Source organism: Phragmites australis, chromosome 10, assembly GCF_958298935.1.
Source record: "Phragmites australis chromosome 10, lpPhrAust1.1, whole genome shotgun sequence".
In the NCBI taxonomy this organism is placed as follows: Eukaryota; Viridiplantae; Streptophyta; class Magnoliopsida; order Poales; family Poaceae; genus Phragmites; species Phragmites australis.
The window spans coordinates 4,151,962-4,175,376 of NC_084930.1; the positions used below are offsets into that span (position 1 = coordinate 4,151,962).

General features: G+C 42.6%; 2 protein-coding genes across 2 annotated transcripts; both read left to right on the forward strand.

Moving 5' to 3' along the window:
* Positions 1 to 4,045: 4,045 nt before the first annotated feature.
* On the forward strand, positions 4,046 to 6,043 carry LOC133930321 (protein G1-like2). The gene is made up of 2 exons (XM_062376955.1): positions 4,046 to 4,409; positions 4,894 to 6,043. Exon 2 carries the CDS (start codon positions 4,930 to 4,932, stop codon positions 5,710 to 5,712), a length of 783 nt encoding a protein of 260 aa, XP_062232939.1. The 5' UTR covers positions 4,046 to 4,409; positions 4,894 to 4,929; the 3' UTR covers positions 5,713 to 6,043.
* A 9,056-nt stretch (positions 6,044 to 15,099) lies between these two features.
* LOC133931112 (transcription factor MYBS1-like) lies at positions 15,100 to 22,496 on the forward strand. Its single transcript, XM_062377925.1, has 3 exons — positions 15,100 to 15,190; positions 17,717 to 18,000; positions 22,443 to 22,496. The coding sequence occupies exons 1-3, from the start codon at positions 15,100 to 15,102 to the stop codon at positions 22,494 to 22,496; spliced, it is 429 nt and encodes a 142-aa protein (XP_062233909.1).
* Positions 22,497 to 23,415: the final 919 nt, after the last annotated feature.

Below are 23,415 nucleotides of genomic sequence, written 5' to 3' on the forward strand. Positions count from 1 at the left end.
GGCGAGCTCCTCCACGGCCTTCTCAACGGTGAGTTCTTTCTCAACGGTGAGCTCTTCCACAGTGGGAGACGGAGTCGGTAGTGATGCCCAGCTTCTTCTCGTGAAGTTTTTGTATGTACCAAAGATGTGGTGGTGACGAGGTCTGCGAATAGACCAGATCAGCTTTAAAAACGATAACATGTTTTATCGGCTGACTGCTCATTGTCAGTTCTTAAACTGACAGTGATGATATAATCTATCCGGTTAGTTTTTTTTTTTAAGTGTGAGCTGAGTTGTGCTGTGCCATTTTTTGGTTAGGTGGGCTCAGTGGTCAGTTGTGCTATGTCAAAGCCTCTGGCTACCTCAGATGTACGAGGGGGATATTTAAGAATTGATGCTCTGCCGTTAGGCCCTTTTATTGAGTAAATTGTGCCTAAGTGGTATTTATCCCCGTAATCAGAAGTCATGTATCTTCAAAACTGTTAGAGTCTAGAGTGAATAACAATAGAACTTGGGAATAGAGTGAACTCATTCATTCGTTATATTGCCATTTGTTACATATAAATACTAGATGAATATGTGTCCTCCATTAGCGGTTACACAGTGTTGATCAATTCTCAACAAAATCCAGCCAAAACCAAATATGAGAGCAAAACCTAGTGTATTTTCCTTTTTTTTTTGCAATTGTATTTTTCCTTTGAGAAGTCCTTTTTTTTCGAAATTACGGCACTAGCTTTGCCAATTTTATTATAGAAGAAAAGAGTTGATCCATTTTATAAGAAAAATCATGTATAAAAAACTTACAATTGGACGGTTAATTTGAGGAAAAATTGGTATAACCCGGCAACTAGGGCAACGCCTCGACAACTGAAAAAACCACAAAAGACCTGCCACCACATACTAAAAGCAAACACCAACTGACATAAGCCCGATGTGAGTCATCGTTGTTGATCTCGCCGATTAATGGTGCATCAGCTCTGACTTCCTCAAGTGGATTGTTGGTGTATTGAATAAGGGTCCTTTTGTCGGAGGGAGTCCACACGAGGGAGTGTTAGCTGGTGATAGATATTTTTCTTTCATAAGATCGCGGCCGTATCGCGTGACCAGGCAAGGCACTCGCAACCAATACTCTGGTCGCGAAGGTAAGCCCAACAACCAGCTTCACTGGTCGCAGGATAGATATTTCATCTTAACTTATCAAGTTGCATTAATGCTATCTACTTAAATATTTTCCTTCTCTAGACATCTCCTCCAGCAAACAAAGTGTTTCCTGACGCAGATGGACAATGTCATGTCCTGTAGCATTAAATGCTACGTGGTGACGTTATACAGACATACGTGGCGCCGCACGACCAATATGACAACATCACAGGAGGGCATGCGGTGTGGGGCGACAGGACAGGGCAGGCCGGTTGACCGGTGTAGGGTCTCCAAACTTTAGTTGGTTTCATTATGGTTAGACCGGTCACGCTGTTAGCATGGTGTATTTGTATGTATACCACTCCTACTATATAAATAGAGGATGACCGAGTTTGTAAGAAAAGGAGGAACATATCTGTAAGCAGTTTCATACCATCCATAAAAGAATGCACAAGACGTATAACTGTTATCCTGCAGGAGGCCTAAACCTAGATAACTCTGGTGTTATTGAGTTCATACACACACATCGAACACGTCGATCATGCACCCATCGTCCGGTATACCCCAAAAGTATTGTCAGAGATAACTCTCGACAACCACGATGTTGTCACAACTCTGCCCAAAACCAACACCGAGACACGAGAGAAAGCACATTTTTGTATCATCGTTGCCGAATTCGTCGAACTCATCGACGTAGCAGCTATGACTCCTCTGCATCCTGTTCAACCAAGCGCATCACAAATGTCTGCAAAATGCGCAACTCCAAAGGGGTAGAAGCCTCGCCACAACATGCCCCTACCCAGGACAGGTGTGTACATGGTCATCATTGATTGGAGGAACATAGCACCTCAGCTGGTAGATGTCGTACCATAGTGAAGGATTTTCATATTGATGCCTCCAAGAAAGACACAATGCCAAATGCGCCATCATCACCGATCCAGAAACTGGACAGGGTTTCACCTAGAAAATCCAACTGGGTGAGAAGGGCAGGCACTTTGAAAAACACCTCCATAGAAGGGAACGGTGCCTGAGGGTGTCACTATCATCGACAGCGGCAAAAGCCGTGCAAGGCTTTCACCTTGACCTCCACTGATCCACCTATTGTGAAGGCAGCCTGACCTTAACCGCTCCGCCTCTATAATGGCCTCCATCCTCGTAGGCGCACCCCGCCCAGAGGCCTCCCAAACGTCAAAGGTCTCCCCGCGTGCCAAATTTTAAGGGAGGGAGACAGATCTGACAAGAAGAGGAGCCCGCACGCCAGGCAGACGGCAACAATCGCACCGTGAGGGGACCGGCGGCAGCAGCAACATGTGAGGGTCGGCCATGAATAGGTGACCGGCAGCAGCAGCAACACGCGAAGGTCGGCCATGAATAGGTGACCGGCAGCAGCAGCAGCAACACGCGAAGGTCGGCCATGAATAGGTGACCGGCAGCAGCAGCAACACGCGAAGGTCGGCCATGAATAGGTGAGCTCCGGTCGTGACCATAAGAAGCCTAGTCGCCGCAGGCACGCGCCTTGCCGGTAGGGACCCGACCATCACCTGCGCAACCCTCGCGCTCGGTGAGTGAAGCTGCTAGGGACCCCGAGGATCGACCTCAGGCTCCAACGCGGAGGCCAACCCGAACCGCATCACGAACGGCATACCGCGCTCACCCACGAACGTGCCGCACCAGAGTAGCCGAAGGTGCCTCTGCCAAGCACAAGCCCGTACACCACACCTAGTTCGATGCCAGCCTAACACCCGATTCTGGCCGCAACCAACCAAATCCATGCAACAGAACAATAGATCTGACCAAGCCACATGACGATTCCTCGAAAGTCGTTGGCGTTCCACCTGAAGAAGGGGGAAATAGAAGGAGGAAGGAGAAGAGAGGGAGCAACGCAACAACAGCGCTTGGTGCTGTCAATGGCTATTGTCGCCTCCTTCGCCGTCGGTTATGGCAGTAGCGGCCGCAGCAAGGCACGGTGAGGGTCGTTCTTGGCGGCAGAGGTGGTGTTACCTCATGGGAGACGACACGGGGTCTTTATATATACTGCTAGATGTCCGAGAAATCCAGTATGAAGTCTCTATTTCTCTTTAGGAGAGGCTAACCTCCACAATTCATGTGTTATACATTTTTCGAGGGATTCTATCCACAACCGTTAGCCAGATGCGTTCTGGCGAGCAACTCTCATGCATACTCCATCCCTTTTTGCATTTTGTTCTTAGATTTCAAATGAATAAAAAAATAAAATTTTGCAAGATTTCATATTAGCTCGAAAACCTTTCAACAGGGAGAGATGTGCCAGCAGGAGGTTCAGCGGAGGGCGCACGGAGATACGAAGTGGAGGGGTGTGGAGAAGGCCGGTGGAGGCCGGGTAGGGATGCAAGTTTCATTCTCTTAGCTTACCTAAAACCCGTTCGCTTAGACAAAAATGTCATCTCTATTGTACAAAATAAGTAGTTCTTATATCATCTCTTTCCTCTATTTTTTTATTATTCAATAAAAACTCTTAAAATTCAAATAATTTACTTTTTTCTTATCCACCCTCATATCTCCTACCTCATTACAGGCTAGATATATGTGACCCATTGTATTAATAAAAATAACTAAAAAGTTAAGAGTAAAATTACCAGATAATACCTTTCTCTTTTTCAAATTTCATCTAAAATCAAAATACGGTATTGCTCTCTATTTTTTAGAGACGCTCCGGTGATGTATTCATATCTTTATATTTTAAATTTATACTTAATATTCTCGTACCTAATATTTATATTTTTATTACAACACACAACTTAGCTAGAGTCATCAAATTGCTAGTTTTTTCTTAGTTAGTTATGGTGCGATTTTGAATATCTATTTGGTATCCGCATCGGGTGTATACACGACATGGATAAATCGGACATATACAAGATACATCCGGAGTAGCACTGTTGCACCAGCCATGGGCTCAAATGATTGGGGTCACCGCTCGGTCGGCCACTCGGCCTCGTCTCCTCTTTCTCCTCCCCTTTCCTCCCCCACTGCTCCGTTAGCTGCTGCAGCTCCAATGTCGTAGGCTCAGCTTAGCTTCCCAGCTATATACGCTTGCCCTCGCCCACCCTACCACCACCACCACTGCCACTGCGCTACCGCCACCAGTCCCGTCCTCCTCGATCACCACTCCCTCCTCTTCGTCTTGCCTCCATCTGCAGCCGGTATCTATACCTCGGCAGAAAACGGAAGCTGCATCTGCTCGCATCTCCGTTCTGGCAAGCCTGGTCGATCAGAGGAGGTGACAGGGTCGGTCCGTCTCGTCCAGCGCTCAGGTGAGTGAGACCGATGGATCGTTCGATCGATGTGGGCGATTTCTGTTCTCGCCGCTGATTAATTGGCGTGTCTTAGTTCTCAACTGACCCTCTCTGGACAGCCAGTGCGTCAGTTTCTAGGCTGCCGCGCGCAGCAGCTGCTGATCTCAGATCAGGCAATTCTTGGGATGTGATGCCCTCCAGGCGCCGTACTAGCTCTGGACTAGCTGATTTCCCCATTGCAAACCCTAGTTCTTCACTTATTTTCCCTTAAATTATGAAGCAGAAGCTAGGACCACGAAATCCTGAGCTTGTAGTTTACTAATTTGTTCCTTCCCACTTTCCACCGCCTCGAAAGCTTCCCAGCTGCCTCTCTAGAAGCTCAAGATTAGCATGTAATTAAGCTCACTGATGGCAGTGAAAAGCTGCGTTTGATTCGGTCTTTTGATTCCCGGGCGTTGCTGTTGCACTGACCGAGGGCGGCGTTTTACCTGCGTGGATGCAGATCTGAGGCGTGAGTGGCGCGGAGCAGGTGGAAGGCATGCAAGGCGGAGGCGCGGCGGCGGCGGACGCGCCGCGGCCGAGCCGGTACGAGTCGCAGAAGCGGCGTGACTGGCACACGTTCGGGCAGTACCTGCGCAACCACCGGCCGCCGCTGGAGCTCGCGCGGTGCAGCGGCGCGCACGTGCTGGAGTTCCTGCGCTACCTCGACCAGTTCGGCAAGACCAAGGTCCACGCACTGGGCTGCCCCTTCTTCGGCCACCCGTCGCCGCCGGCTCCGTGCCCTTGCCCGCTCAGGCAGGCCTGGGGCAGCCTCGACGCGCTCGTTGGCCGCCTCCGCGCCGCCTTCGAGGAGCACGGGGGCCGTCCCGAGGCCAACCCCTTCGGTGCGCGCGCCGTGCGCCTGTACCTCCGCGAGGTCCGCGACAGCCAGGCCAAGGCGCGCGGCATCGCCTACGAGAAGAAGCGCCGGAAGCGGCCGGCCCCGTCGAAGCAGCAGCCCGCGGCGGAGACGCCTCCGACCCTGACTCCCACGTCCTCGCCGGCCCTGTCGGCCGCAGCGAGCAAGAGAGACGACGTTCGGCCCGTGCCGGAGGCTGGGCATCACTTCTTCCTCCCGCACCCGCAGTACCTGCACGGTCATTTCAGCTTGGTGCCTGGCAACCCCGAAGCGGTCGCTGGCAATGGCAGCGGCAACTCCAACGGCGGCGGCGGCAATGGTGATGAGATGGCGCTGGCGCTGGCGGCGGCCGCGGAGGCGCACGCGGCAGGTTGCATGCTGCCGCTGTCCGTGTTTAACGAGCCGACGGCGCCGTACGTATAGCAAAGCGAGGTAGGGCTTAGCCAGTTAATCTGGAGGTTTATCTAGTGTTAAAATTGGTCTCATCGTGATGGATTAACAATGGATGGATCAACACGTACGTGCTGTTCTTATGGGCGATCTCTTGTCTATTTAATTTGGTTAATATTCCCGCTGTGCTACTGGGTAATCGTAGTACTTGGTACTGTAGGGTTTGCAGTAAGCTGCACTTGGTTTGTGTATGCAGTGATGCTCTGCTACCGACGATAAAGTTCTTGAATCTCTCTTTGATTAATATTAAATCTCGTTTTGCTCTCGTCCCTCTTTTTAGGTGTTCTTTATGCTTCATTTCTTCTTGTTCTCTCTTCTTTTGAGATGGAATCCCCATTCGCGTATTCCCGATATGGTTGATTGATTTTCATACGTAGTTAAACGATAAATATTAAACCTGTATGACTTGCTTTGAGAAGATGAATGAAGATTATTTCGCAATTCGGCAAGTCTCATGCCGTCTTTTTAAAAAAAAAATCATTTCGTAATTTCTGGGTTCTTAGTTTCTTAAGCATCTGATTAACTTGTTATGCGTGCATGGTTCAGCAGTTCAGCTTCAGCTTGTGCACGAAATTAGGATTTGCCTATTACTACACAGCAATCAACCATGGTTTTCAAAGAGAATAGCGTACGGTCATTAATCTCAGGCTAGCTAACACCAAAGTGTTAGTTCCTAAGTTCTCTTCAAATAAAAATGCGTTATGCAGGAAAAGTGCACAGGTATATATATGAGATGGAGAATTTTGTAGTAACATGTACCCAAACTAGGTGTGGTAGTACCTTCTCTTTCAAGTGTAAACGTGACATGATTCATTTTTGTTCAAGCCATCATAAGAGTATTGGAGCATCTCATTGACCCAACATAGGAAAAAGACTGTTAAGGCTTAGTACCATGGGAAAAAAGTATACTGAATTTTGGTGTTCGTGTGATTTGGTGATCATTGAACACGTGTCATTTGATAGTTTCTCCAACGATTAATTAACGTAAAATTCAGTATGGAGTACACGTGTGTTTTGATGGAGGACAGACACGTTAACGGCGTTCATCGCCGGGGAGGGAGGGCCAGAAGCACCGTGTTGCTGAGGACGCGGGTGGTGCTGTCAGAGGTGCCGGAGCCAAAGCCGTTCTGCGCCATGGGAGGAGGCGGAGGTAGGGGAGGTCGGCTCGTGCGTAGGGTGCTAGCGGCGGCGACGGTGGCGGCGGCGGGTGGAGAAGCAGCGGAATTAGGATTTTATGAGAGAAACTCGTGTGATAGCTTGAGAATGGAAAAAGAGAGATTTTGGAGAAAGCACAACACCCAAATCCTGGATTCTGGTAGTCTCCAGTTTCATATATATAGTCATATACATAAGGTTACACCGGATGAAAATCCCAATATATATGGAAAGAGATAAGTCCAAGAAATATATATCTAAACAACCGTGACTTAACTCTAAGCAATCACAGATGACATGGCGGAGAAAAGAGAATGGCTGGATAGACTACGCAGTAGAACACTATTGTACGATATACAAACACTAATTCAGAATTTGTGATCACCTGCAGGATTGCTGAATTTTCGTTTCTAATAGTCCTATATTACGGATGTATAGTATGTTCGTCTTAACCTATTTATTTAAGTGTTGGTTATTTTATTTCTCTTCTTTATATGTGCTAAGTTTATCTCCAACAGACTCTAAAATTTTGTCACCTATAATACTATTACAGCATCTCCTAACACTATTATAATATCCTTTATTTTTTTCATCTCTAATAATTACCTTATTTCTTACCTTCTATTACTCTTCTCCTCCCGATAAACCCACTGTCAGCCTATATAAACAGTACTGCTACAGTATTATAGCTGCTGCGATAACTCGACAAAGGTGTAACTCTCTTCGTAACACTGAAGCAGAACTGTAGCACTGGATAGAGATCAGTTGGAAATAAATTTTCAGTGCTACAGTACTTTGCTGGCAGGTTCATGTCCGTCTCACTGGCCATTGGCCGGCCTCCTCTCACTCGATCTCACCGGTGCATGAATGCGTGGTGACGAAGCGACTGATTGACGTGTTGTGTTGTGACCATTTCATCTCAAAAGAGGAAAAACGTTTGGTCAATGGCCATGTCGAAAGGGTTGGCGTGTGTGTGTCTCACTTTTCCCTCGTGGTGACGGAACGGCCATGCGAATCCGTGCACTTTCTTCTGCTTGATGATTAGGGGCAATGGATTCCCAAATCATTTGATTCCTGAAGGCCGGAAAAAGGAGCACTCATTGCACTGATCATCAGACACACCCAATGGCCAAGAAATTTGCTTCTTCTTTTGCACATCTAATCAACTCGCGACCTCTTGAATCGCACTGGCAGGCTTGATTTTGTTTGTCTTGCCTTTTACTACGTGAGGAATGTTTTTTCTTGAGGAAAAATGAGGAATACCAGTACAGTGTGCTAGTCGGTATTGAGTATTTGAGTGTCCTGTGCAACGTTCAGTTAACTACCAATATGAGTTTGTCGTGGTACAAACGAAACCACTTTTAAAAATGTCACGGTTCTGTACACACCTTCATGTAGAGGACTTTTAAGATTTGCATTTGAATTGACACATGTAAGTTAAGTACTTCTTCCTCCGATCCTAAATATAAATCTATTTAGATTTAAACATAATAATTAGGTGAGAAGTACAGTAACTCTATTGTCTGTCAATTGTTGCTAGAGTTGAGGTGAGTGATAATTTACCCTAATAATTAGGGTGCATTTAAGTAGGAGCAAATATGAAAGAATAAAATAAAAATGTGTATTGAAGTTGTGATGGAGTTATATTTGGTGAATTTGAGAGAATGATATATGGATTTATATTTTGGATCATAGGGAGTGTTAAACTGCCAATATTGTCCTCTGGGGATCTCTGAAATGTATGGGCCTGTTTGGTAAAGTTCTCTCTGATCTAAATTCTCTGCGGTGAGTGATTCTCTGTAGGATGTGATTTTATGGTTAAAAGTGATTCTCTAATTATTCTCTAAAATAAAATATATGGAGAAAGTGATTCTGTACAAAAAATAAATTAGGAGAAGCTACCTTTTTCAGCTTCTCAGCTTTTAGTTCATTTCAGATAATCACTCCCATAGATTTCACTCAGAGAGCTAAAAGCTGAAAGCTTTTTCAGCTGCTATTTGGCAGAGCTCTCCTGATTCTAGCTGAGAAACTGCTCTAAAAACTCTGCCAAACAGATCCTATATATGCTGCATGCGAGAACCAGTATCACTGTAAGCATGAATAGCAAGGCTCCTCTCCTTTTCAAACAGTCCCATGGTCACAGCATGCATATATGCCTTGTGCACACACTCCCTGGAAGGACTAAACAACTCCAAAACCTCACCTTCGTCATCGCCCAAATGCAAGCTTAATTGATGAGTACAAATCGAATAAGACATGCATGTACCCCATTGGGGATGCAGGCATGCCTCTTACACTGTTTCAGCATTGGTGAGCCCTTGCTGTAGTTTCTCCCAAGCACAAGAGCAGGACTACCCTACGGTTGACTAGCTACTATACATTCCATTGTGCACCATGCACACACAAAGTAGTGGTCCTAGCTAGCAAAGTGTATTGAGAAAAGGCTAGGGTACCAAGAGGAGGAAAATACATAGTGGTGTGTACCGATGGGAGCATGCATGCACACGCATATACGTAGTATTATATGCCATGTGTGAATAATACTGAACAATGCAATGTGGAGCTTTTTACATTATCTGCAGCGCACCTTCCAGAATCCAAATAATGACTCGTGCAAATTACAAGTATCGGACCAAAATGGGGAAATAAATGGTAGGTCTTGACTTGTTCGCCCTTTTAACCTTTCATCTGTGTCTTCTAACACCCGTACGGGTAGGATCTGCTTAATTTTGAATCCTATTGAAATTCATGGCATGTCATTCATGGAACAGCGAACTGATTTGGATTATGTGTCTGTCTAACCGGTCAGGAAAACCTGTCTAAAAAATGGGTCGTGGGCCCAAGTACATACACGCTGGCCAATCATTTTGACACATGGTAGGGCATGTTCTCTCACGTTCTTCCAAAACGACACATGCATTCTCTTCGGTCATCTCTAACGATTAAAGATACCTGCTATCTCTTAATTAACATATTACATTTTTAAATATTATAGCTAGCATGATTTTTATATCTCATAGATAAAAAGAGTAACAAATACTAGCTCTCAAAGAGAGAAGATAGAGAGCTAACACTTGTAGTAACTGTGAACGACAAGACCGATATAAATTTTAAAAATATACCCTCTCAACTAAAAATAGTAACTTTGTTCCGTGTCCTGTCCTAGCTAGTAGCAAATGCTAGAGACTCTCGGCTCAAAGATATCACGATTTTTTCTGTAAATATTCCCTGTTCTTGTAAGATTCAAATGTGTATTTGTTTCTGGATGAGGTTTCATAAACCTGCATCATATAATCAGACTGAGCGAAAATAGTCTGAGTGGAGTTATATTTATTGAAAAAAATTATTTAGTTAATAGTATCTATCTAAGATAAATTGAGTTGAGTTTCTATTTAGTTGATTGAATCTAAAATTATATGAGCAGTTGTAAGATATGAGATTGTAATTAATTATTCATATAAAGTTAATATTATAACACTGATAAATGTATCCGTCTAAATAAGTAAATATTAAAACTGCATCTACGGGACCAAAGTGCGGAGCGAAAATAAAAAATAGCTTCACTCGTAAACTAAAATGATGTCGTAAATTTGTACATATCAAAACATGTTGCAGAAGTAGACACAGAACAACCAAACTAATTTGTTTTCGAGATCCTATGTATTGGCTGGGCTAGATTGAGAGATGCAGGAATCAAACAGATCCAAGTATATTGGCTGAACAGTACAATGTTTGGTCAGGCCACAACGAATTGATCAATATTGCTGTTACATGTCACTTCGACCGATCACATGATTCACTCGAAAAGGGTTGATTTTGGGCGCTCCATTTAAAGGATCCAAAGTTATTCGTTCATTCACCGATCGATCACGCAACGAGACGATCGAGCCTGACTTGACGTGACGTGCCGTGCCGAAGATGAAAAAAATGATGTGAAAAGACGTATGGGCGTCGCCTCTTTTATGGCAGATTTGATCAGCGCGTTGAATTCAGTTTGGCGCAAGACGGTTGGGGCTACATATTTTACAATTACTATGGCGAAACACCGGTGAATCCGCTGGTCGCGATTCGATTGCTGGAGTCGCATAAATTCGGAACGGTGCCCATCCGGCTGGAACAGTGGGCGCGAGGACAAACTAACCCGTCATAAAATTAGAGGTGACTTACGCCGAAAAGAATGGATTCAATTGGCGGAAGATCGGTGAAGCAAAGCAAAGATCGATTGCAGGAAGATCAGGGCAGGTAAGCGAATAGCTCACTGGTAAGACTTATGGGTGTAATTTTGTCAGTTTGGATTTGACCCTGGACGTACACCTATTTAAGACGTCTAATGTAAGCCTTGGGAAGAAGACTCGACTGTACAAAAACAGAAATCGCCACAACTTTTACAGACATGTACTACTCCCTACAATCATAAATACATATAATTTTAGTATCTAAAATTTTCTAGACGAAAGATAGGGACTAACACATCACTAACAGACAACTTGCAATGTTGCTGTCTGTGGCTGTTATCACGGGAAAAATGGCGAGCGTGACATGTCAAGGAAATTCAGGCATGTTTCGACATCACTGCGCTTAAGCGCAACACGTAGGATTGATAACGACGATTAAATAGCGGTGAATAGATATTTTATAAATTTATTATAAAATAGATTATCTATTTTTTATTTATCTAATATTTAAAAAACGTACAAAAGAAAGCATAAACTTTAGAGAGAGAAAACAAGAAATAAAGATCCAAGATAGCATGACTTCACAAATAAAATACGAACTATACGCCCTATTTAAGACAATTTCATGTGTATTTGAGAATAAAAACTTGAAATTTGAACGAATAATGAAAAAAAAAACACAGTCATCGAAAGAATCAACTCTCCAAATTAATACTCTTGAGATAAGAGAATTTAAGATCCTCTCAAATACATGAGCATACGAATATTTATAGCAATAAGAAAAATAACTTTATAAGGTTAAAAATTACAGCTCAAAAATAAAAATAAAAATCAACAAGAAATCACAACCGAAAAAAGAAAACTTGTATGAGAACCAATAGAGAAAACTAGAAGAAAGGAATTTAAGCATATACAAAAATATAAACTTCGTTATTTAAAGAGATCAGTCATTTTTTAGATAGATTATAAAAAAATTTCTCTAAAAACTCTCACTTATTAACTAGGATAATCGTATATCTTCTTCTCCTCTAAAACTCTACCACTAGACTCTCAAATGAGTGGCATAAAAGGCTAAAGTGGTTGGTTCAAATTCTCTCATAGCCTTACCTCTTTATTTATAGGCTATAAACTTAACCTTTAATTTTCCTAGCTTACCAAAATATCACTATCTAGTACATATCTACTTACCACCGAGAGTATTTTGATGTATTTTTTACTTTGTCAATCAAATGGTCACAATACTTTTATGACTTAGTTTTATCTCGACGTAAGCTTCGTGATGATGCCTCATACTCATCCAGTTCTCTTATGGTTTTAAGGACCAACTGTGAATCCCTCTGCACGTTTTTCAAAGCTTTGATGTTGACATGTGTACTCCGTCTTGCGATTCTAATCGCCGACAAATCTTCCCCACTCCTGATCCCTCAAGCCACCTTATCACTTGCACCGGTATCCCTTTCGTTTGACTTTGTTAACCCGTTGTTTTTTTCCTCTATTTCTTGTATTGCTTGACCTCCATATATACAACTAGGATCATTCTTAACTACGTTCAACCTCCTTGATCTTCCGACACCAAGCAACCGATTAGTCTCGATCACTCGTCATCGACTGTCAAGTTGTATCTATCACCTATATACCATGAGACAAGCAAACATATTTCTCTAACTCTAATTCCAACTAATCCATAATCAAAATACTTAAATCAAACTCAAACAATCCAAAATTTAATAAACTAAATCAACGACCTTATCAACCACTCATCATATATAAACTAATATATATTTTAACTTAGTTTCACCTCTTGCAGTCTCATCCAAGTCGTATAGTCTGTAATGGCCGAATCCAGGTATCAATGTCGAAATTTTCCTACCGAGGGTGAAACTAATTCGAAGGAGAGCCACGTTTAACCAATCCACTTCAAAAGTTCCCATCTCCAAATATATGATGGTGTCATCTGCCACGAACCAACCAAACTGAACGCCACAGAAAATTCAGTTTGGCGTTATTTCATGGCCAAAAATCAAATCTCCCGTATGGAAGCAAACAAACGGAAATTAACAAGTTCCTGCAAGAATTTCGACGTTCCTGTCAAGCTGTCTGCTGTGCCATCAACACACGTCGACGAGACCGCATCACCATGAGGCTCCTCCTCCTGCTCCGATCCATCCGACTACAGGTCGGTAGCGCCCCGCACGATGGGCGGAATCCGCGTGCTGACTGCTGAGCTCGGAAGATCTCGTTCGCGTCGCGGCAGCTCTCTTCCTCTCGAACGCCGTGCGCGCGGTGCTGCAGCGGTGCAGGTTTGAACAGGCCAGCGAGCGACCTCGCGGCGACGAAACGAGCGAGCAGAGGACGGAGGCACGCTCCGGTCCGGGTAGGCGGAGAAGCCGGGCGTCGTCCTCCCCTCGGCAGACGAAGAGGTCTTGTCAGGTTTCATGGCGATGTGATCGGTCGCGGCAGAGCGCAGGCCGCAGGGCGACTCGCGCCGCGGTAGGCCCGCGGTGTCGCTCGCTGCCCCGACATGGCCTCCAGAGATTTACCCTGGGCTGGCGATGTTGCCCCTGCGACCTTGCTCGTATTCATTCTATTGCCACTGCTCTCTACGTCTACCGGGCGTATACCGCACTATACTACCGTACGAATGCATGCTGCATTATTTTTTATATGGAGAAATTTTACTGTGTAACCGTTACACATGTCTAATTGGGTAACCAATCAATAAAATCATTAGGTTAGAAATTGTAAAAAATGTAGAGTATGTTATCATATACCGTCTCTTAAATTTGAAGCTAAAAAATAACTTGTATAAAGAGAAATAAAAAAAAGAAATTTCATCCGCGAATAATATCTCTCCATGAATAATATCCCTGCATGAATCACTAAATTTTATATTTTTTTATTTTTTCATGTACACTTTGTTGGTTGAGCTCAAATTTCATGATGTGATAGATGGTAGCATGATCTACAGTATCATATTTTTGTTGAAATTTTTTATAACTCATAACATATAATTTTGGTCGGTGAGTTACACAATAGAAAAATTCCTTTCGATCTCATGCATTTTGGGATAGAGACGAATAGAGACAGACAGACGGGCCCCAGCGGCCAGCGAGCGAGGCCATCATGCACACGAGGGGTGTCTCGTCGTGGAGGACGGGGTGACATGGCTCGGTGACGTGCCACGTCCCGTCATGGGCTCCACCTAGCATTATCCAGCGTCACGCGGCCGCGTTTCCCGGATCTTGAATGCAACGTTACCGCAAAATCTATTTTTATTTGAAAAAGTCATAAGTTTTAACTAATAATTAGTTAAATTATATATATGTTTAGTTTAGAAATGTTATATCAATATATTCATATTTAAAAAATATTTTAATATTATGTTAATTTATAGTAATGTGTAGTATATCAAAATAGAAATTAAAGATTAAAATATGCTTTAAAAGAATTTTTTATTCCAAAATATGGATGGATGGAGTACTCCGTGAAGCCAAACACTGACATGTTGGTGTCAGCTAATAGCAACGGGTGACGTCCGTACCGTACTAAAATAGCAATATTACATCGGCACATGGACTTTTACATCTACTCTTCCTTATTTTTTATTTGGCATCTTAACTTAAGTAAAATTAGTCAGTTATAATATTATTATAGTATCACCTAGCACAATTATAGTACTCTTTAATTTTTTATCTTTAATAACTATTATATTTTCTATCTTCTATTTACTCATCTATTTACTTCAAAAACTTTTACATCTTCCATTCCTTATTTTTTATTTGACGTCTTTAACTTAAGTAAAATTAGTCAATTATAATATTATTATAGTTTCACCTAGCACAATTATAATACTCTTTAATTTTTCATCTTTAATAACTATTATATTTTCTATCTTCTATTTACTCATCTATTTCTTCAAATCTATAGTCTTCTACGGCAAACAGTGATAAGTAAGGACCTCAAATTTGAGATACATCACTATGCAGCACTCACCTAGCAGCAGCAAATCAATACTGTAGCATTGGCGTATATGGATGCAGACTATGCTGGAGTCAGCCTTATTGCAGCCTCCGAGTCGCTATGTTGGCCACTTCTTACGTTTTATAACTCTATATCAACAGGTAATAATTAATAAAATCTGTATATTTTTGTGAAAGTACTTTCGAAAGCAAATCTCATAGTTTATACCGTATTCTTGGTCAATCTTTACTAAGGTTGACGGCATGGATTATACGACGTCAAATGAAAATGGACGGGGGAGTACTCAACTTTAACCGATTCTAGAAATATAACTTGGTGGGTAGAAAAAATGTAGTAGAAGCCAAAATCATACAAACACTCTAAACACATCTACAACCAACCTTGTGTCATATATTCCTGGCAATAATGCATAGGCATTAATCCTACCACTAGAGTCCATTTTAATCTCTCTCCTACGCACGTTTCTTTGTGTGTCAGTGGAAAACAGTGTTCATCTTCAGTGAACTGCCGTCAATGAATGAAGCTAGCCGGGCGGGAGTTGTATCATGCATGGGAGCGAGTAAATGAAGTCCAGTCCGCGCTGAACGCCATCGTCGATCACCGGTGGAGATGGGCAGAGAGAAACTACGGACCAATATTTTTATCTGTTCATTGACTCGTTGGTCGGTTAGTGCCGGGATCAATAGCAGACGCAGTATGGTCAGTAGATCATTACTGTATGATTCTAAATAGCCCACCACTATTACTTAAAAAAACTTATCAGCTGCGGTTGAAAAACAATTTCACTGTTTGTTTTTAATCGACATTTTATACTCGATATTGATATTTGATTATTATCAGCGTTAGTTGACCATCCGGTACTATTATTATTTCTAGATAATAAAGAAAGAAAATTAGCGGCAGCGGGAGCTCATCCGAGTCAGCTCGCGCCAGTTGAAAAACAACTTTACTACTAATTTTTTAATCGGCACTCTTTACTCGGTATTGATAGTTGACTACTATCAGTGTCGGTTGTCCACTCGGTACTATTGTTATTTCTAGATAATAAAAAAGAGAAAATTAGCGGCGGCGGGAGCAGCATTCGAGCCGGCTCGTATGCTGCTCTTGCCGCCGCTCCCGTCGCTGTTGCCACTGCACTCCTATGGACCCACCGCAGCACTCCTACGGGACCACCGCCATGCCAATGCGGATCCGACGACCCCACCACACGCATGCTCAAATCGACCACAAGCACAAATCAACTCATCTCATCCATATACTCACGTTAAACACAAGAACACAATCAAAATGACTATCTCATACATATACTAACAAAGAACAAATCAACTCAAACCCAGTCGATTTGCCTTCATGGTAGCAACCACTCAGCTTGACGTCCTACTCATGTCGTCGCACTGGCATCCGGCCCGGAGCAGCCACCGGTGCTCAACAAGGAACACCCGCCAGTGCAGATATGACTAGCCCTTGACGTGTAGGTGAGAAGCGCCTCGAAGTTATCGCAGGCACGTGCGCCGTAGCCCCGACTAGCCTCAGAAGCCCTTCAGCCCGTGTGCGGCGGCACAACGCGACTCCTCGTGGCCGCCCTCCGACGCTCCCCACCAACGCACTCTGGCTCCGTCCGGCGCTCTTCACACGCTTGTGGATGAGGAGGAGCAGATCAAGAGGTGGCGATGCCATACAACAAATTTTGGCCACTATTACACAACTAGTTAAAAGTAGCAGCTTATCAGTATCGGTTGTACAGTAACCGTAACTGAAGATGTATCAGAATCAGGCCTTAATCTACTACGCGCGAAAAATGAGTGAGTCGCTAAGAACCTACAGTAAAAGGACTATCAGTGTCGGTTCATGCCTGGAATCGACACTAAAGTATCAGTGCCGGTTCTAGCTACAAACCGGCACTGGTAGTCCTTTTCCATACCGATTCAAGCTATCAACCGGCACTGAAAATTGCTTCGACCCCGAAAATTTGATACACTCCTATTTTAGCTCGTTTCTCTTACGTTCGGCGCAAACATCCACTCATTCTCTCTCTATTATCTTTTGGTTCATCCAACCTCACTCGACCCAGCCACACGTTCATCCAGCCTCTCTCTTCCTCTCTCTTCCCGTCCTACCTCAGTAGCCATAGAGCTACGCTTCTGCGGTGGCGACCACAGGCCATGCTGCCCCTCTTTAGTTTTAAGACACCAGAAAAAGTGAACTTTGGTGTAGAACACTATCAAAGAGTAGAAATTTGCTCTCGACACAGTGCCTATCAAAATATTATTAGTTAAGTGTTAATGTATTGTAACAAAAATACAAATAATAGACGTGGTGATATTTAACATAAATTTAAAATATAAAGATATAGATACGTCATGGAAGCTCCGTTGAATGAATACATCAAGAGAAGCAATTATTCGTTTATTTCCCTTTTAATTAATCAATTTATTTTTATTAGTAAAATATATCTATATTTGTAGCCGATAACGAGAAAGAAAGACTTAGATGGTGAGAATGAATATTAAAAATGAATAAATTATTTAAATTTTAAATATTTATATTAGATAAGTGAAGTAAGAAGAAAATGTGCCGTGAGAACCGTTCAATGTTTTATACGGTAGATATTTCCGAGCCGAGGAGACTGTGGGTGCCCTGAGCCAGTCGGCCTCCAAATTGCCAAGTCGAGTGTGCTCCGGATGATGGCTGGTTCTCGTCGCGCGCGGCGGGCCAGCCGGCACGGACGGCGGAGGAGGTGCGGCGGCACTACGAGGCGCTGGTGGAGGACGTGGGCGCCATCGAGGCCGGTTGCGTCCCGCTCCTGCGCTACGCCGGCGAGGAGTCTGCCGCAACGCCCGACAGTGCCGCCTCTGCCTCCGCGCCGAAGGACGGCGTCGACATGGGGAAGAGCTGCTCCAAAGCCGAGCTGGAGAGCCGCAAGGGCATCCCGTGGATAGAAGAGTCTCAGGTTCGCAAAGCCTGCATCTTTCACGTCATGCGTTGGATGAATCAATTAGCCTTCGCTTGCCTGAACGGCTCCTCTGACTCTAGGAAACAAAGTCCACAGTAGCATAAACAGTATTTTTAAGAAGGGGGAACAGTAATGTGTAGCAGAACACTGCAGCGCGAACGATGTTAAAAAATACAGCGCCGATTTTACTGTATCACGGTTACTATGATCCTAGCCGTTCATTTCCAATCCATCGGTTAAGAGCGGGACAAAGTCATGAGAACTGTAGCCCCGTGACTTTACTCACTCAAGCCCGCTTGCCATCGTCTTTTAACGCTCGCCTCATCAAGAACTCCGGCAGCGGCCCCACCTTCCTCAACCGTGTACACACGCGAGGATGCAATTTGTTGGCGATATGGCTGTTTTGCTCTCTCTAGATCTGAGTCCATGAGTTGGAGCCGGAGCTTCTTCTCTTTTCAAATGTTGCAGTGCGGCTGTTCTTTGTGTCCCAAAATGAGATCGAAGAGAGTTGATTAGGTGCTACCTTGAGCGGGTGAATCGGATCCGCATGGCAGTGTGAGTTCAGGCCATGGTGGCGATATGCATATACATCTGGGGGACTATAAGACCATCTTCAACTATGTTTTATTTTGTTTTCTTTTCGATTCACTTCTTTATTTTTATTCACTTTATTTTCTCTCATCTATAATAGTTTTTTTAGAATCGTGAAGAAAAAGAAGATATAATCCGTATTGAAGGGAATGATCTTGAAAATTCCTTTGTAACGGGAAGCGTAAAGAGAAACTGTTGGAGCGTTTAAAGGAATAAAAATCTCGTCGTGAAGTAATTCTGGACCTTTGTGATAGAACTACATGTTGATTTAGGGAAGAGGGGCTAGTGGGAGATTGTTTGCAAGACTAGAGGGCTGCTTTACAAAATGTACTACAGCAAATTTGACTTAGGACGTTCACAATGTGCTAAAAAACTAGGCAGTAAGAGCTTGCTATATGGTAGTAGCTATTATAATAGTGGATAGTAGTAAAAGTTTCTTATATGATAGTAGTTATTGTAGAAGACGGTAGTAATAAAAAAGATTATTCAAATCGATAATAACCTTACTTCCGAGCTATAAGCATTTAAAAAAGATTTCTCTCTCGCCTCTATCTCTACATTGTACATCGGATTCGTATCCTCTGACGTTGTGAAGGGAAGTCACGGGAATATACACTAATCTGAGTTCGGGGAACAGTACCCTAGCATGATTTACTGTAGCGATTTACTGCAGCAAAATTCTGCACCGTTCCTACTGTTTATGGAGTTACTGTAGTAGATAATATGGTACGTTCGTTCTGGATCTAACGGTTCAGAGAGCTAATGTTATGATACTGTTTATTCTCTGATATTGTTTTAGCAAAATCAGAGAATACGAATACTCGCATATTCGGTCATAGGAGTGGGTTGATTTTTTTTATTGAATGGTGTAGCCCGGCTTATTATATACTCCCACGTATACAAGTATTATGAAAATTATAATAATTAAATTTTAATTTATGTAAAGTTTACCTTATTAAATAGTGTATACATCTCGCTCTAGTAAATACTACTGCTAGCACACTTTTTTCAGTGTCCTAAGCTAAAACCAAGAAGCGGCGATGTCCTACGGCAATATTTTGCCTTATAGTAAATACTTGGGTCATCATCTACAACACAGATTCCATTATTGATCGATACTTGGGTCATCATCAGTGTTGTGTCGCCGCATTAGCCATATACAAATTCCATTATTCCATGTGCGTACACCAGCTTAATCAGCGGTACTAGTCGCCTGCGAGCATGCACGAGGCATATCTATCCTCTATGCGGCACATAAATACTGAACGTGCACAAGAGATTATTAGTCTGGCTGGCAGCACTTTCCTCTTGATTTGTCCTCTGTTGTGTAGTACGCTGATACCTACCTCTGTCGAATTACGAGTTTTTTTTTAAATATTAATATTTAAATAAATAGATTTTTAATATAAAAAATTATAAAAATAGATGTTTACCGTCTTTTGATCGGACGGTTAGGCTGTTACAGAGGGCGGTAAGTAGTCTGATACGCGCAGCACCCTGAGGGACTAGTGTTTCGTTGAAATCACTGTTCATAGTAATATTTTTCCCTCACTTCTTTATATAAAATTGTGGTTTTTTGTTGCTCTAAAAATCATAATTTTTTTTACATGTTTCATAATTCATGTGCAAACCATTTTAATTGGATTCACTAAAAAATATGTGTAGAATTTAAACTAAAATTCTCTAAAAAAGACTACTTTAATAACTTTTAACAATTGTTAGGGTCTCAAAAAAAATTTCAAAAATCTAGGACAATTCACTAATATTCATCTTATGTGATGGACTAATTTTTAAAATTATTTTTAGCCCTAGTATATATGGTGAAAAAGTGAGTTACTTTGTAATGCTCTATTCGCATGAAATAATAAAAATACATATAAATAGAGCATTACAAATAAAAAAGTGAGTTGCTTTTGCACGCAGTCGTTTTAAGTTTGCCCGTCGCCGGTCTGGGTTTCCATGGCGATCGAGTGCCGCCGACCGTGGCCTCTCGCCGCCGACCGTGCTCTAACGAGCACACTGGCCGAGCCTTGTCCACTCGGGTTCGTCATCGCGCGCTGGTCGTGTTGGAGTCCTCGGCTGGCCCGATAGCGCAGCCGCTCAATGTCGGTGAACGCTGATCGAGTCGCCGACCGGTCGTGCTGGGCCGTGCCATGGCTCCAAGCCGATTTTGACCTGTGGTCAAATTTGCTCGAGCCCACTGTCAGCGATCGTGGCTAGCTGAGGTCGGATAAAAAAAGTTTAGGGTCTTTTAATATTCTGGTTAATTCGGAAATAGCAAATTTGGTTTATTGATCAAGTGTTAAATTGGCTGAAAGTTGTAAAATGCATAGAAATTAAAATATTTCTGCAAAAATAGTGAAACCAATTTTGTTGGGTTTGTATGAGCATAATCGACATGTTAAAAATGCTAAGAGCTATGAAATATGTACTGGAATTTCATTAGTTAATGAAATGTATTTAATCTTTATGAATTCATAATTAATTATGGGTAACTCCAAAATTGGTGAATCTAGTTTTGTAAATGTTATTAATTTATGCCCTGTTAAGTAAAAATACTCACACTCACGTTAAGTGTAATTAATCATCAGTTTAGGTTTAAGTTCTGTGTTGAGCGTAATTAATTCATAGGAAATCATTAAATGTTTAACGATAATTTATTTAAGGAAATCTTTAATGCTTTAAAGTCATGTCATGAAGCACCGCATCTCCTTCATGCTCATCATTGCACGCGTTCTTCTTTAAGCTAACGAATGACCGGAGCATGACGCGAACGCGATCGAGGATAATGCCAACTTACTGGATATCTCCGAGTGTTGCTTAGGTAACTATAGGCAGACACCAGAATAGCATGGCAAGCATCTAAGTATACTGCACCCTTTGTTCAAATTAAATAGAGTCTAAAATTGATAAATTATACTTTATGTATGTTTGCATGGGTTGAGTCTAGTGTCGGGCTGATTTGGATAGAACCTATGTTGATGCATTATCTCTACCTTGATTTATTGATGAATCTTTATCCTTGTAGCCTTGATAATATAGTTGGTGTCTAGCTTTAAGGGTTATTCGAAATGCTTAGCAATACTTAGCCTTGATGATATAGTTGGTGTATGTTTGCATGTAAAATGACTCCTTGACACGTAAGTTATGCTGGTTTAGTTTACATATTTAACTTTTCTAATATTCAAATGTTCCATAATCAATCCCTCTTTATGTAGGGCTTTTGACAAGTACCTTTGAGCTAATCCTCACTATAACGCGAAAAACAGTCGCAGACTAACACACAAGATCGGGTTCACGATAAATGCTACCAAACAGATTACTAAATGCTCTATATTGCTATTTTTTTTTCTTTTGATCTAACAATAAATTTTCTTTTCCGCGGTGCTACTATCAATCACCGGGCAATACCTGCAGATTCTATGTTGGGTACTGCATGCTATTAAGGAACCGAGCAAAGGATATCAAATCCCCCGATGTAAGTTCAATACACGATTATTCATAACTAATTTCAAAAATTAGTTTAATTTCATGATAACATGATATTAGTTACGCATCAAATTATGTAAGAATATAATGCTTCTGTTTTTAGATGACGATGCACTCCTGGGGATTCGACAAAGGATTACCGAATTTATACTGTCTGAAGTCATCAGCCCACACGACAAGTTCCACCATAGAAACCCTAGGTCGTGAGATCTTATGTAATATTGAGTGATTATAACTTTATAACTTGTGATTATGTGACGAATTGATTCGTTTGTAACTTTTGCGATTTTGTGATGAAGTGAGTTCTTATATAAGTGTGTTTGTCAATATGGATATAGATGCATTGCTGTTGTTTGTAGGTAGAAGACGACTGCCAAAATCTGGCTATGTACCAGGATGCAGCTAGAAAATAGGAGAAATCTATCGGTGGGTCAGGTCAATAGTGTCAGGACCCCGAACCCGGGTTCCCCTGTGCCTCCTGTATCAGTCCCTGGATCAAGTAGCTGATACGCACAGAATTTAACAGAATGATATCAAATACATACTTCGAATACAAATAAGTAAAATAAATACCTGAAAAGAGAAAAGATGATCTGGTGGACAAGAATCCACAGCAGACCAGCCAGGCAGAAGAGCCTACAGCGCAGCGGAGCGAAACGACGGTGCAACCCAATGCCACAGGCAACTCGGGTGCGGACGCGACCTTAGACTTCTTCTCTTCGACTTCATCTGGGTTGAGGTTGATATCTAACTCAACAATCTGAAAGCAACAAGACTGAGTACGGAAGGTACTCAACAAGTACTATACTACTTCAAAGGGGTTGATAGATGCATAATGAATATTTCAAGGATAAGGCTTTACGGCATAGTTTTAAGCGTAAAGCAGGTTTTATACAGGTATCCAGTTATATTCTCCATTGTCAACCTTTTTGAAATAAATGTAACAAAGCTTTTGAAAACAAAGGCAGGCATCTTCTGTTGGTACTGAGTATCACCTCAAGTCCCCAACGCATTAGAAGGTAACCTGATAACAAAGCTTTCAAAACGGTTTAGAAGTAAAACGGATCAGGCAACTTCTGTTGGTACTGAGTATCACCTCAAGTCCCCAACGCATTAGAAGGTGACCTGATAGCAAAGCTTTCGAAATAGTTTTAAAAACCAAAACCAAGGTAACAAGTTGTATCTGGGGGTTTTAGTCCTGGGAGGGGCTATACCTCACTCCGCAGTCCCTTTTATCACATCTGGTGTACCTCTAGTACCACACAACTTCTGGCGGAATGCGCCAGGAACCACATCACACGGACATCTAGTCCACACACTCATGCATCAAGA